General features: G+C 37.4%; 1 protein-coding gene across 1 annotated transcript; it reads left to right on the forward strand.

Annotated features, from left to right (window-relative positions):
- Positions 1-1,589: 1,589 nt before the first annotated feature.
- Positions 1,590-3,849, forward strand: LOC131154143 (germin-like protein 5-1). The gene is made up of 2 exons (XM_058106692.1): positions 1,590-1,987; positions 3,131-3,849. The coding sequence occupies exons 1-2, from the start codon at positions 1,885-1,887 to the stop codon at positions 3,670-3,672; spliced, it is 645 nt and encodes a 214-aa protein (XP_057962675.1). The 5' UTR covers positions 1,590-1,884; the 3' UTR covers positions 3,673-3,849.
- The last annotated feature ends 10,138 nt before the right edge of the window (positions 3,850-13,987 follow it).

Here is a 13,987-nt window from a genome sequence, read left to right on the forward strand (position 1 = left end):
GAATCTTTGCTTTTTTACTTTTGATTTGTGTCCATTCAAGGAGAAAGCGATGTTGTGCTTATCCCTTGAAGTAGTCTATATAATGGTATATCTGACCCATTGTTTGGAGAGGAAAAACAGAGAAAAAATTAATAGAAATTTCAGTTTGTTCAAAGACATCTTTCTCTCAAATATTTTCCTTTCTAAGTAAAGACAGTTGTGTGGGTTGAAGTCCTATCTTGCTTGAAAGAGCCTGACGGAGAGGCGTAGAGGCACCACATAGACACCAACATAATAGTGGGACTGGAAGATTACCTTCTACAGCTTCGTGGAGGTTTAGAGAAGAGAAGAAAGAAGAACATGTATTGATCTTTTATTAATTTAGTTCTTCCTCCTCCTTTCATAACGATATAATTAGTTAAGTCCTTTTAATTTAGTAAGAATTAAGAGCCTTGAGAGAAATTGGTATCATCGACCAACTTAGTGCTCTTGGATTTACAACTTCTGGTTGCAATCCTCTGACCGAGTCAGTTTGATTTGTCTTGAAGAGTTGAGCGAATCTACTAACTCCCCTTCTGAGAGCTAGCTTCTCCGTGTTGTAGAACTTTAAATATAGTTTGGCAATAAGTCTAATGCACCTTCTATCTGGGCTACATTTTAACATATTCTGCCAGTTCCTCGTGTTAACTTTGATCTGTAGAGTTTTCTCCACACTTCTATCTTGAAGATCAATATGTAAATTTGGTATTACTTTTATCCAGGCTACTCTTGAATGTAAGTTAGCTCTTACTCCTCCTAGTAAGGACCTACCAAAATTATCGATGCTTCGGTCCATTACTGCAACAAGGATAGGAAGGTCTTGCCATTTTCTTACCAATGGATCTATCCCAACCTGGATGATTCCATAGTTGACATATCTTGCCTTCTTATCTATTACTCTTTGAACTTCTTGTGTGGTGAGTGACGAAACTATGAACGTTCCTGCATCCATACTGGATAATTCTGCAGTTACCTCCTTCTCGATCACCTTTACTGTCTCTTTGTAAGGTATTCATGAGGTTTGATATGCTTCAGCCCAACTGGCTTGAGACATTCTCCATTATTGACAATCCCTACTTTCTGAAGGGATTTCAGTTTCTCGAGCTTGCACTAGATCCTCTTCTTTTCTTGCTAGAGAAATTAGTTCTGGTGCTTTATCTACTGCTCTCATCATAACTAGTCTTATCTGACTTAGCTTGAGATGAAATGGAGATTGATCTAAGACTTTTTCTTCTGATTCATCTCCATCAAATTCTGAGTACTCTGAAAAGATAGAGTAAATATTGTTGTCATCTGAGTCAATTTCTTCTCCCCAAATTGTTCCGTAGAGAAGCTATGAGAATTCTCCATCAAGAATAGACATATATAGTAAGATACATAAACAAATTGGAGCAGAAAATTTTAAACTCTGAACTGTATACAAAGCAGATTATTAATTGAAATTAATTGAAAAGGAAGATGCATGCAGCGTGGAGTCAAAGGGACTCCTCTTTCTCTCTCTCTCTCTCTATGTATATATATATATATATATATATATATATATATATAAAATCCATTCCAAGATGATATTTAAATGAAATCGTAAAAAAGAATGCACACCCGTCTCCTCCCTTATAAATAGGAGACCAACATTTTTTTCTCTCCACCATCCCCTCAATGTGGAAAAAGTTTGAAAGACCCACACCACCATCCCCAACCCCACCTTCTCTCTGGTCATCTCGTCCTGTCTGTCTGCCTTCTCTTTTCCCTTTTCCCTTTTAATTTAATTTCATTCAATTCATCATCATTTTCCTCCTATAATTTTTTATACAATATATTCCAACTTAAACACTAATTTCAATCCGTCCATCGACCTCCGTTTCACCCATGGCGGCTGCTGCTGTTCCTCTCCTCCTGATGGCATTCGCCGCCCTCTCTGCCGCCGATCCCGACCTCCTTCAAGACCTCTGCGTCGCCGATCTCTCCTCCGGTACGCACCCACCCACGTTTTCTTAATTAATTTCCCTTATACATCTTCTCTTGGCTCTTGCCTTCATATATAATTTTGTTTAATTTTTTATTTTAACCTTGTGGTTGAGAGAAGTTTGAATTTTAGTTTGTAATTTTGTATAAAATACAATGTAGAATTATATTAAATTTTATTTAAATCTAAATTCAACACTCAAAAAAATCCATCTATTCTTCCAAATAAAGCATAATTTAATTTTAATGCCCAATTTAATTCGCGGCACCTAATATATTGCCCGTTCATGCATGATTTGATGATCTGGGCAGGCTGGCTTTGAAGTTTTATTTTGTTTTATTTTTATTGGCTATATATATATATATATATATATATATATGTATGTATGTATATAGCTAGCTGGTCTTCGCTTGGGGATTCCTGTGGGGGTTTTAATTGCTTGGACTCTTCTCGATCAGCCTTACCGGCAAGAAATCTTTTCTTAGAAAGAAAAAAAAAAAATGCATACTCCCATGGTCTAATTAAATACAAGAGTGATCGGTCACATACATAAGCTGCCGGCCGGTATTGATTTCACCTTCATTTTGCTACCAGCTACAAGCTGCGTGCAGGGTGGCTCTGTTTTACAATTTTCCTGCTTTCAATTCGTTTGCTTGTTGATGTTGCGTTGACTGCTGCGGTGTGATGGCTACAGCTAGCTACCCTAATAGATCCAAATGATATATATATATATATATATATATATAATATATAAAGCTACCTAAAAGTGAAAATTTTAATTTCTTTGTGCTTTTTTCCCCACCAAAATTGACGAGGAAAATGAAGAAAATGAAGATAATGAGCTTAGTTGCGTGGATGATCAGACTTTTCAACCGGTGAGTAGTAGTAGTGAAATGATGATGCAATTAAGGATGTGGGGTTACCGTCGTTGAAAAGTCTGATCCCATGGTAACCTACATCCTTAATTGCATCATCATTTCACCACTATTATATATATATATATATATATAATTTATGCAAATTAATTGTATATTGTACGTTTTATGCAAAAAAATTAAATTCACAGTTTGTACGTACGTCCGAATGAATTGATGAGTGGATTGGGAATGAATGAACGAGTGAATTAAAATGGAAATGGATGGGATGCAGGAGTGAAGCTGAACGGATTCCCCTGCAAAAGCAGCAACATAAGCGCAGAGGACTTCTTCTTCGGGGGTCTGGCCAAACCTGGCGCCACAAACAACACCATGGGATCTGTGGTGACCCCAGCCAACGTCCAGAAAATCCCAGGCCTCAACACCTTGGGCGTCTCCTTCTCCCGCATCGACTTCGCCCCCGGCGGCCTCAACCCACCCCACACCCACCCCCGCGCCACCGAGATCATCTTCGTCCTCACTGGCCAGCTCGACGTCGGCTTCATCAACACCTCCAACGCCCTCTTCTCCAAGACCATCAGCCAAGGCGATGTCTTCGTCTTCCCCAAGGGTCTCCTCCATTTCCAGAAGAACAACGGCGACAAACCCGCCGCCGTCATTTCCGCCTTCAACAGCCAGCTGCCGGGCACCCAGGCCCTCGCCGCCGCCCTCTTCGCTGCGGCGCCGCCCGTGCCGGACAATGTCTTGACCAAGGCCTTTCAGGTGGGGACTAAGGAGGTGGAGAAGATCAAGTCGAGGCTTGCACCCAAGAAGTAATTAATTAATTATATTATTATGATTTCATTCTGCATTCACATTTTAACTACACTCCGCGCGCCCTTGTCTTCTCGTCTGTTCCTCGCTTTATATATATATATATATATATATATATATATTTTAAATTTTTTTGGTTGGTTTTTCAATAAAGTGGTGATGACGTAAAGGATTGATTAATTTGTGGTTTTAATTTCAACTGCCAAAAAGATATATGCTACTGTGAAAAAATTTTAAACAATGAATTGAAGTATGTTTGGCTTTTTTTTACTTGTTCAAATTCAGAAAAGTTGTGGGGTTTACGATAAGAATATAAATTCGGGCTTCCCTTTCAAGTCCAGCGCAAGATCTGACAAGCTAAGCCATGTGCATGCTTTTAAGCCACCCAAGGCTTTTGAAGTCGATGCTTCTAAACATGCATGGACTCTCAAAATTAAATAACTAGGTGGGTAATTATAATAAAATAATGACCTTCAAAATCAACCGGAAGACATCAAAACTTAAATATTAATGTATATTAGTATAATAAACATGTTTAGAGCTCGTATGGACATGTTAAAGATCAGCCGATTCATTTGTATAGATTTATCACAGGGCTAAGCATGGTTGTGTGGTGAAGTTCATTTAATTTGTATTGAATTTTCACAAGGTTGACATTGTTCATGTTAATCAAATAATACCCATCAAACTGTTACCCAAGTCGAACTTATAATTCATCAAAAAATGAGAGTTGAAACTGAACCATTTCAAATGGTTGATTAGTTACATAGTCGTTAGACCAATATTTAAAAGTAAATCGAAGAATTGTTGGATCTAATTTAAAATTTTAAAGTAACTACAAATAAATATTTTTCCTCCACTAAAACCAGCATGCAAATTTTAATTAAATTTTAAATGCTAAGAATTTAAAATTCAAGCTACCTTAATATGTAAGAAGTTAATAGATTTATTTAGCAAGTTTAAAAACATCTCACTAAAAAAAAATGTTTAACCAAAACTGAAACTGAACTGAACCATTATCCCAATCAATTGAAATCTAAAGCGTAACGACCCCAAAACTCTGCTCTCTCTCTCTCTCTCTCTATATATATATATATATATATATATATGTACGTATGTTTTTTCACATACTAGTAATACTCTGGTATCATAAAATGTAGTCAAAGTTAACCTGAACCTATAGGTACTGAAAATCTACCTGTTTATACATACATGTCATCTAAGCAGTGGAAACTATAATATATTTAACTTATATACAATACTAGAGATTCACTGTTCTACATATACACATATATACCCCAAAAATACATCCTATCTCTCGCATGATTACTTACCCTGCAACTGATACCAACGAACTCCTCTATCATGGAGCTCACTCCACTCGACTGTCGGGGTTTCCTGAAATATTTGTAATGTTGGGGGTGAGATACCTCTCAATAAGGGAAATAGTTTAATATCAGTGTGTGACAATGTGAGTTTCATCATAAGGTAAACATATACTGCAAATAATAGAACTGTAATATATATCTTAAGTTGTAACATATTGCACATGGAAAACTATACTTTTAAACATAATCTTACTATATCATAATGAATTTTTGTATCATTTAAATCATCTATTAAATCTGTATATTACTGAAATATTATACCCTGGATGTACAACTACATATATATCATGAGTTCACCCCGCATGATTTGCGTTGTGCAGCTTGTAGGCTGGACTTAATGCTAGCTGACCTACTAGGTTAAGTCAAATGTGACATAACTACGCACAATTGCCCACCCATCCTGGTCTGCCCATCCTACTCTCTGTCAAACCTCTAACGGGTCAGTACACAGAGGGTATCCTGCACACCGCCTACACTTTGGGGCTAATCGGTCTCCGACCCACGCTTCCTGAATAGTGTGGTTGCACTGGTCGATTATACACCAATCTGGTTCGCCCATCCTACTTTCCGTCAAACCTCTAACGGGTCGACACACAGTGAGTATCCTCTCTCCGATCTGGCTAGCTAGTAACGGTACCGTGCTCTTAACGTACGTAACCATCCAAGTTCTCTTACTATTTAATACATTTCACATAATATATTTTTGTTCGTAAATAACATTTTCATATTTCTGAAATAATATCTAGCTTTTACATATTTCTGAATAAAAGTTGACATTTCATAACTTCTCAATAAATTGTCATATTAAAATTTATCACGGCATCTGCGCCGGCTGCCATATCACGACATCTGCGCCAGCTATCATACCACAACATCTGTGCCGGCTATCATTACACAATATACTGCATATATCTTAGCTTCTGTACTGTTTATGATTTTTCTAAAAATTACTATAATATCTTACTTATTCTATGAAATATAACATTTTCTGACATACTGTTATTCCATTAAACTTATACTCATGTCGCACGAGTGAGTTCTATTCTGTATTATACTATAATATGCTATAAAATCTGTTACCAATATTCCCAAAAACTACATTAATTCATAAATAAATTTATGAAAATACCTGACTTAATCTATTCCTTTACTTGTTTCCTGTTGAGCCTGCTAAAACTCTAAATCTACGCCCCACGGCGTTCAAAGTTCAAAACCTTGAAATTATATTTTTCCCAAATTAATCAACTCAATCTCTTGTATATTAACATCTAACAAATTTTCTGGGTTCAAAAATTCCAAATAACCACACAAACTCTTAAATAACTTACTTATCCTGATTTTAGGATGGTGCCCAAGCACCCCAAATCAGCAATGCGCTTAAGCTAAGTTGTAGAGCATTTTCCCGGGATCAATGTGGTAACTTCTAATGGTCGAAACGGGGTATAATAGAACCGGATGGGAGGAGAGAAGGAGTGAGAACCGAAGGTAGAGAGAAGAAATGAGAGAGAGAGAGAGAGAGAGAGAGAGAGAGAGAGAGTGTGAGTGATTTTCACGCTGAATTTTTTATTTTAGAGTATTTATAGATTGCTAGCCACGTGACCTCATCGACGAGACACGTGTATTCGTCGATGAGTAGTAGAAGGGTGTTCGTCGACGAAGATAATGAGTTCATTGACGAACCCTTAATGGCTTGAATTCCTTACTCCTGGTATCTTCTCGTTGACAAGACACATGCACTCGTCGATGAGATCGACCTAGAAGGATTTTCATCGACGAAGGTTCTAGGCTCGTTGATGATTTCCTATTGAAGCCCTTTTTTTATAATTCTTTTTTCCTTATTTTCTTTTTCTTATTTATTTTATTATTATATTTTCTGGGTCTCTACATTCTCCCCTCCTTTTAAAAATTTCGTCCTCAAAATTTGCTAACTATACATATACCAACCTCTAAAGGAAAAATTCGTTGTACCTTTATTAATTACCCTTACTTATGGAGGAGGAATACTATGGTTGCACATATGGTTCTAGGAGATTGCATTAACTAATCAAAATTCTCCCAAAACCCACTATATCCTATAATTCAAAACACAATTTGTACATATATTACCCTGCACTGCATAAAATAAATTCGAAACAATACTTACCTTACCTGAGCTATTACTTCACTTTTCCTGACTAGTGGTGATTCCTAGTTAATAGATGTGGGTACTTATGTCGTATCTCCTTCTCTAACTCCCATGAAGTTTCCTCCACTACATGATTCCTTCACAATACTTTCACTAGTGGAATTTTCTTGGTGTGCAACTCATGTTCCTTTCTATCTAGAATCTGCATTGGTATTACTTCTCATGTTAAAGTATCTCTAAACTCCAACTCTTCATAGTTGATCATGTGAGAGGGATCTGATACGTATTTCCTCAGTATAGAAAAATGGAATATATCATAAATCCTGGATAATGCCGACGGTAAAGCTATTTTGTGAGCAACTGGACCCACTTTCTCAAGTATTTCAAATGGGCCAATATACCTTGGGTTCAGCTTACCCTTTCTCCCAAACCTCATAACTACTCTCTTCGGTGCTACTTTCAAGAACACATGGTCTCCTACCTCAAACTTTAATTTTTGGTGGCGAGTATCTACGTAGCTTTTCTGCCAACTCTAGGCTACATTAATTCTGTCTCTAATAAGTTGAACTTTATTATATGCCTGCTGCACTAACTCTGGCTCCAAAACTCGCCTTTCACCCACTTCATCCCAGTATAACAGAGAACGACATCTCCTACCATATAATGCCTCATAAGGCGTCATTCCAATGCTGGCCTGATAACTGTTATTCTATGTGAATTCAACCAGCGACATAAACTTGGTCCAACTACCCCTGAAGTCTAGCACACATGCTCGAAACATATCTTCGAGTATCTGAATCTTCCTCTCCATTTGCCCATCAGTTTGAGGATGAAATGCTGTACTGAATGATAGCTGAGACCCTAAAGCCTCCTACAAACTTTTCCAAAATTGTGACGTAACTCGTGGGTCTCGGTCTGAGACTATAGATACCGACACACTATGGGGTCGAACTATCTCCTAAATATATAATTCGGCCAGCCTACTCATGGAATAGTTGACTTTAATAGGGAGAAAATGAGCAGTCTTCATCAGCCGGTCTACAATCACCCAAATGGCGTTCTGTCTATGCAACTCCAGTGGTAACCTTGTAATAAAATCCATAGAGATATGATCCCACTTCCACTCAGGGATGTGGAGTGGTTGCAACTGTTTCTTCGGTTTCTAGTGCTCAGTCTTTACCTGCTGTCACGTCAAACACTGCTCCACAAACTTGGCTATCTCCCTTTTCATGTCGCTCCTCTAGAATGACTCCTGGAGGTCCCGATACATTTTAGTGCTTCTAGGATGTACTGTGTAAAGGGATCTGTGTGCCTCTTCTAAAATAGTTCTCTTAATTTCAACATCTGCAGATACGCATAGCCTAGTACAAAACCCCAGATCTCCATCATTTGAAATATTAAACTCCTCTCCCTGTCCATCCTGCACTTTATCCATTAGTTCTTATAATTCTGCATCTTTCCTCTGAGTAGTTTTAATCCTCCCATGCAGTGTAGGCTATAGAATCAAGTTAGCAATAAATGCCTGGTGCTCACCCAATACCAACTCCACACCAAGCCTCTCTAAATCCATCTGAATCGGATGCTGAATCACTACTGCTAATAATGTGGCTCCCACTGATTTCCGACTCAAAGCATCAGCCACCACATTTGCTTTCCTCAAGTGGTAACTAATGGTATAATCATAATCCTTAATAAGCTCTAGCCATCTCCTCTTCCTCATGTTTAATTCTTTTTGCGTAAAGAAATACTTCAGGCTCTTATGGTCAATACAAATTTCACACCTACCCCCATAGAGATAATGTCTCCAAATCTTCAGTGCGTAGACCACTGCAGCTAACTCCAAGTCATGGGTAGGGTAATTCTTTTCATACTCTTTAAGTTGCTGTGAAGCTTATGCAATAACCCTCCTGTGCTGCATCAATACACATCCGAGTCCTTTCTAGGACACATCATTGTATATAACAAATCCATCCTCTCCTGATGGAATAGATAATACTAGTGTAGTGACTAGCAACTGTTTCAACTCCTAGAAACTCTTCTCACATTTGTTCATCCATTCAAATTTCACATTTTTCTTTGTGAGCCAAGTCAGTGGACCTAATAATCTGGAAAAACCATCCACAAAACGCCGGTAGTACCTTGCTAAACTTAGGAAACTTATGATCTTTTGAACATTCTCTGGCCTCACCCAATTCATCATCACTTCTATCTAATTTGGATCCACTGATATGTCATCTCTGGAAATCACATGTCTGAGGAAAGTGACCTGCCTTAGCCAAAAGTCACCTTTCTTGAACTTAGCGTATAACGTCTTTTCTTTTAGTACCTACAGTACTAGTCTCAGATGATCTTCGTGCTCTTAAAAAATCTTTGAGTAGACCGGCATATCATCAATAAAGACAACAACAAACTGATCTAAGTACTGATGGAATACCCGATTCATCAAGTCCATAAACTCTGCGGGTGCATTAGTTAGGCCAAATAGCATAACTAGAAATTCATAGTGGCCATATCTAGTCCTAAATGCTGTCTTCGAAATATCCTCTACTTTAATTTTCATTTGATGATATCCCAACCAAAGATCAATCTTGGAGTAGACTTGGGTTCCTTGTAACTGATCAAATAAATCATCAATTCTAGGAAGAAGATATTTATTTTTGATCATCACTTTATTTATCTTCCTATAATCGATGCACATTCTTAACGTTCCATCTTTCTTTTTTACAAACAGCACTAGCGCACCCCAAGGTGACACGCTAGGTCTGATAAACCATTTATCTAAGAACTCCTGCAACTGGTCTTTCAGCTCCTTTAACTCGGCTGGGGCCATCCTGCAAGGTGTCTTAGATATCAGTGTTGTTCCTGGAAGTAAATCCACGACAAATTCAATCTCCCTATTTGGTGGTAAGCCAAGTAACACTTCTGGAAATACATTTGAAAATTCCTTGACTATTGGGATATCAGCAAGTTTTAATTTTTCCTTTGGCATCTTTTTTATATAAGCTACATACCCCTGACAACCGTCTTGGAGTAGCTTCCTGGCTTGTATAGTTGACACTGATTGTGGTGAGGCGCACACACGCGATCCCGCAAATATGAATTCTTGCTCTCCCGAGGGTCTGAAGATCACCTCTTTTTAATGGCAATCAATGCAGTCGTAGTTAGCTGCTAGTCAGTCCATACCCAATATCATATTGAATCCCTGCATGTCTAATACCACAAGATCGACTAGTAATATTTTCTCCTGAATACTTCCTGGATAGTTTTAATCACCTTTCCATATCTCACTACTGATCTAGTTGGCGTGGCTATTGAAAAATCAATATCTAACAATTATGTCTCAACTCCAATTGACTTGACATAACCCAATGACATAAATGAATGGGTGGCACCTCAGTCAAATAAAACAACAACTTTATATGATAAAGCAATAATTATACATGTCACGACGTCACCTACGGTCTGAGCATCTCCCGGCATCAACACGTAGACCCTCATCGGGGCTGTGTTCCTTTGCTGGCTGCCACCCATGGGTGCCTGGACATTCCCTCCAAATGGTCTAGGAGCAAGAGCAATACTATATTAGGCACGATAGTCTCGTGTTACATGACCCGGTCCACCACATCGGTAGCATACATTCCTCCCTATTCGGCATTCTACTCTGTGTCTCTTTCCACATATAGGATAAACTGGATATGCCTACTTGCCCTGAATCTCTTGTCTCCCAGTCTCCTGCCTCTGAGCTCTGCCGTATCTGTTGTGACGACCTCAAAATTTACATCATTATATATATATATATATATATATATATATATATATATATATATACACATTAACTGTTCTGATACCCCCTGCTATGGAACTCGAGCCTCAGAAGGCACCGGGGTAAATCTGAATATCAAATCATACATATGCAGCGAAAACGTAATCCATACATCCATACACATCATACAATACCAGGTATCTGTATTTCCAAACCATACTATATAATACATCTCTCTCCAAAATATCTGTCCCAAAACACAAAACTCTGCATAAACTTATCCTCTAATCCAGGGTAATCAAATAAACCTTATATCCGCGAGCCTGGTCAGCTCGCCCAGCTGGCTCACTTGAAAAATGTTAAAGTCATAGGGTGAGTCGACGCTCAGAAAGTGGACATATGCTATTATTAGTGTGTGGCGACTAAGTTGCACACTGTTAAAATAACAACTAAACTGTAATGAAATAGTAAATCTGTAAAGCATGTCCATCATTTTCACAATTTAAAATATAATTGTATTTTCTATTTTTCATACTGCTAATATCATACTATACTCATCAGATACTGTAAAACTGTATACATATACATAACTGTGCTTTATCCCTGGAACTCTGCATATCATGATTTGACCACTCATGACAGGGTTGTGCAGCCTGTAGGCGGGACTTAATTTGGTTGACCCTCTAGATAAGTCAATATACTCTACACTACCTCAGCCCGACCAAACTACATACTCTCCTAGGCACGGGACTGGCTTCTACCTCATCAAATTGGCCCCCTCAACCCAGTGAACTGGGGAGTTACATCCTCTCCGAGCACAGTTTGACGGTACCCACACACTATCTGAGATATGTGGTTGCACTCTATCTTTATATAACAACGGTACCATGCTCTGTATTCTTTATCTGTATCTGTCTGTAATCATTCCTCAGGGATCTGATACTATATATATATATATACTCTTTTACTGTTTTCATCATGTTTCCAAAATTACCATAACGCTATCTTTTGTACTATAAATACCGTAATCTCTATATGCTGTATTTGTAGCATCTTGATGCTATCTCTGTATATTTGTCTATATACTCTGTCTATATACTCTATCTGTATACTCTGTATGTTATGGTAATGGAAAACATGACATACTATAAATACTGTATATATTGTTCTGAATAAAGCTGTAATATACTGATCTGAGTAAAACTGTAATATATTATTCTGGATAAATATCTGTGATATACTGATCTGTATAAAACTATAACATACTGATCTGAGTAAAACTGTAATATACTGTCTATATCTGTGTATTCAGCATAGTATGATATACTGTAAAAATTATATAAGTTCTTCATCACATAAATATCTACCTAGGCCACAAAAGCATTTAAAACTCATATTCTATAAAACTGGGTAATAAGCTGGTATATACAAATGTGTAAAATGTAATAACTCAGAAATTTAAATAATTAAAAAATATACTGAATAAAGTGGATTAAAGGAAAATAAGGGGAAGAAAGAAAGAATTTTTAAGAAAATAACAGGCCTCGTCGACGAATGTCCTGTCTTCATAGACGAGTATCCTTCTAAGATCGTCGACGAAGTCTATTTCTCGTCGACGAAGGAATCCCGAGAGAGTATATTTGGAACTCTGAATTTTGTTGATGGAGGTATCTTCTCGTTGACGAAGTCTCTATAGTGCCTCGTCGATGAAGCCCTGCCTATAAATAGAGAGTTCTTTATTTTTAGTGTGAATTTTCTGAACTCTCTATCTCCTCTCTCTCTCTCTCTCTCTAAAAATAAACCTCCAGCCTTCTCTCTTCGATTTCAGGTCGAATTTGATTCGGTTTGACGATCCGGAACTACCACGAGGTTTGTGGGATCATTCTCTTCAAGGCTGTAGGAGCTGATCGTTGGGTTGCGAGGTTTGGGAAACATCCCAAAATCAGGGTAAGTGATTTATTTTGTGATTTTCTTAAGGAACGTTGTTATGTGGAGCTTAGGAAGTAGTAAATAAGTATTTTCCTTAAGATTTAACTTAATTAGAATTTATTTTAATTAAGCTAGGATTTTTGGATTCAGGGTCCAGGTGAACGCTGTGGGTATCAGTTCGGGGATCCTACAGGCGTAGTTTGAAAGTCAGGTAAGGGGGAAATTTATATATTAAATCAGGTTTTTCATGAATAAAAATGAATTATGTGTTATTTATGTATATATGTTTATATGTGGGTCTAAAACGCTAACCATGAAATTCATATTTTCTGAGCCTAGGGGTGTTTATATAGCTATGTATATGTGAAAGTAAATGAATGAAGGTGAAAAGGAATTTTATGAGGAATTTAAGTAAGGAATGAAATGTATTTTCAGCATATAAATATTAAATGTGGGTTGACTTATTTTGTAAGGAACGTATATGAATTTTATTGTTAAATTGTATGACAAGAGATTCGGTGCAAATGTATGTTAAATGTATGAGATGCAAGCTGAATAAGTAAAGTATTGAGAATAAAATATGATATGGACAATGTTGCTTGCGTATGTTAAATGCAACCATATAAATGTAAGACAGCTGAAAGACAACCATGTTAGCAGATACTAGTGCATTTCTATGTAGAAACTAACTGTAGCAGATTCTAGCGCATTTCTATGTGGAAACTAACAAATGATGGCTAAAGACTAGCTATAGTACGAAGGAATGAAATGAAAATGTTATGCAATGAAATGACAATGGAATGACGATGCAATGAAATGAAATGTGAAATGTGAATGATATAAATGGGAAAGAGTCACTTAAAGTGAAACGAAATGTAAAGTTAAGTTATAAACATGGATGAATGTGTATGAATGTATAATGACAGAAAGAAATAATGTATTATGATATTAGAAATATGTATGTACGTAGAACATGTTACGATTGGGCGAGGCGTACTCTTCGCTTGAGGGTTTGTTGAGAAAGGTGAGTGCACTAGTAGTTTCAGATTTAGCAGTAGCTGCATAACGTATTAGGACAGAGGGAACCTACTTGTGTGGGTGGGTAGATTTCCC

Source organism: Malania oleifera, chromosome 4 (assembly GCF_029873635.1).
Source record: "Malania oleifera isolate guangnan ecotype guangnan chromosome 4, ASM2987363v1, whole genome shotgun sequence".
Classification (NCBI taxonomy): Eukaryota; Viridiplantae; Streptophyta; class Magnoliopsida; order Santalales; family Ximeniaceae; genus Malania; species Malania oleifera.

Bases quoted from the DNA above. Each gene is read 5' to 3' on its own strand.
- LOC131154143 (XM_058106692.1), top strand. From the start codon at position 1,885: ATGGCGGCTGCTGCTGTTCCTCTCCTCCTGATGGCATTCGCCGCCCTC. The intron at 1,988-3,130 runs GTACGCACCCAC...GATGGGATGCAG, and splicing joins CGTCGCCGATCTCTCCTCCG to GAGTGAAGCTGAACGGATTC.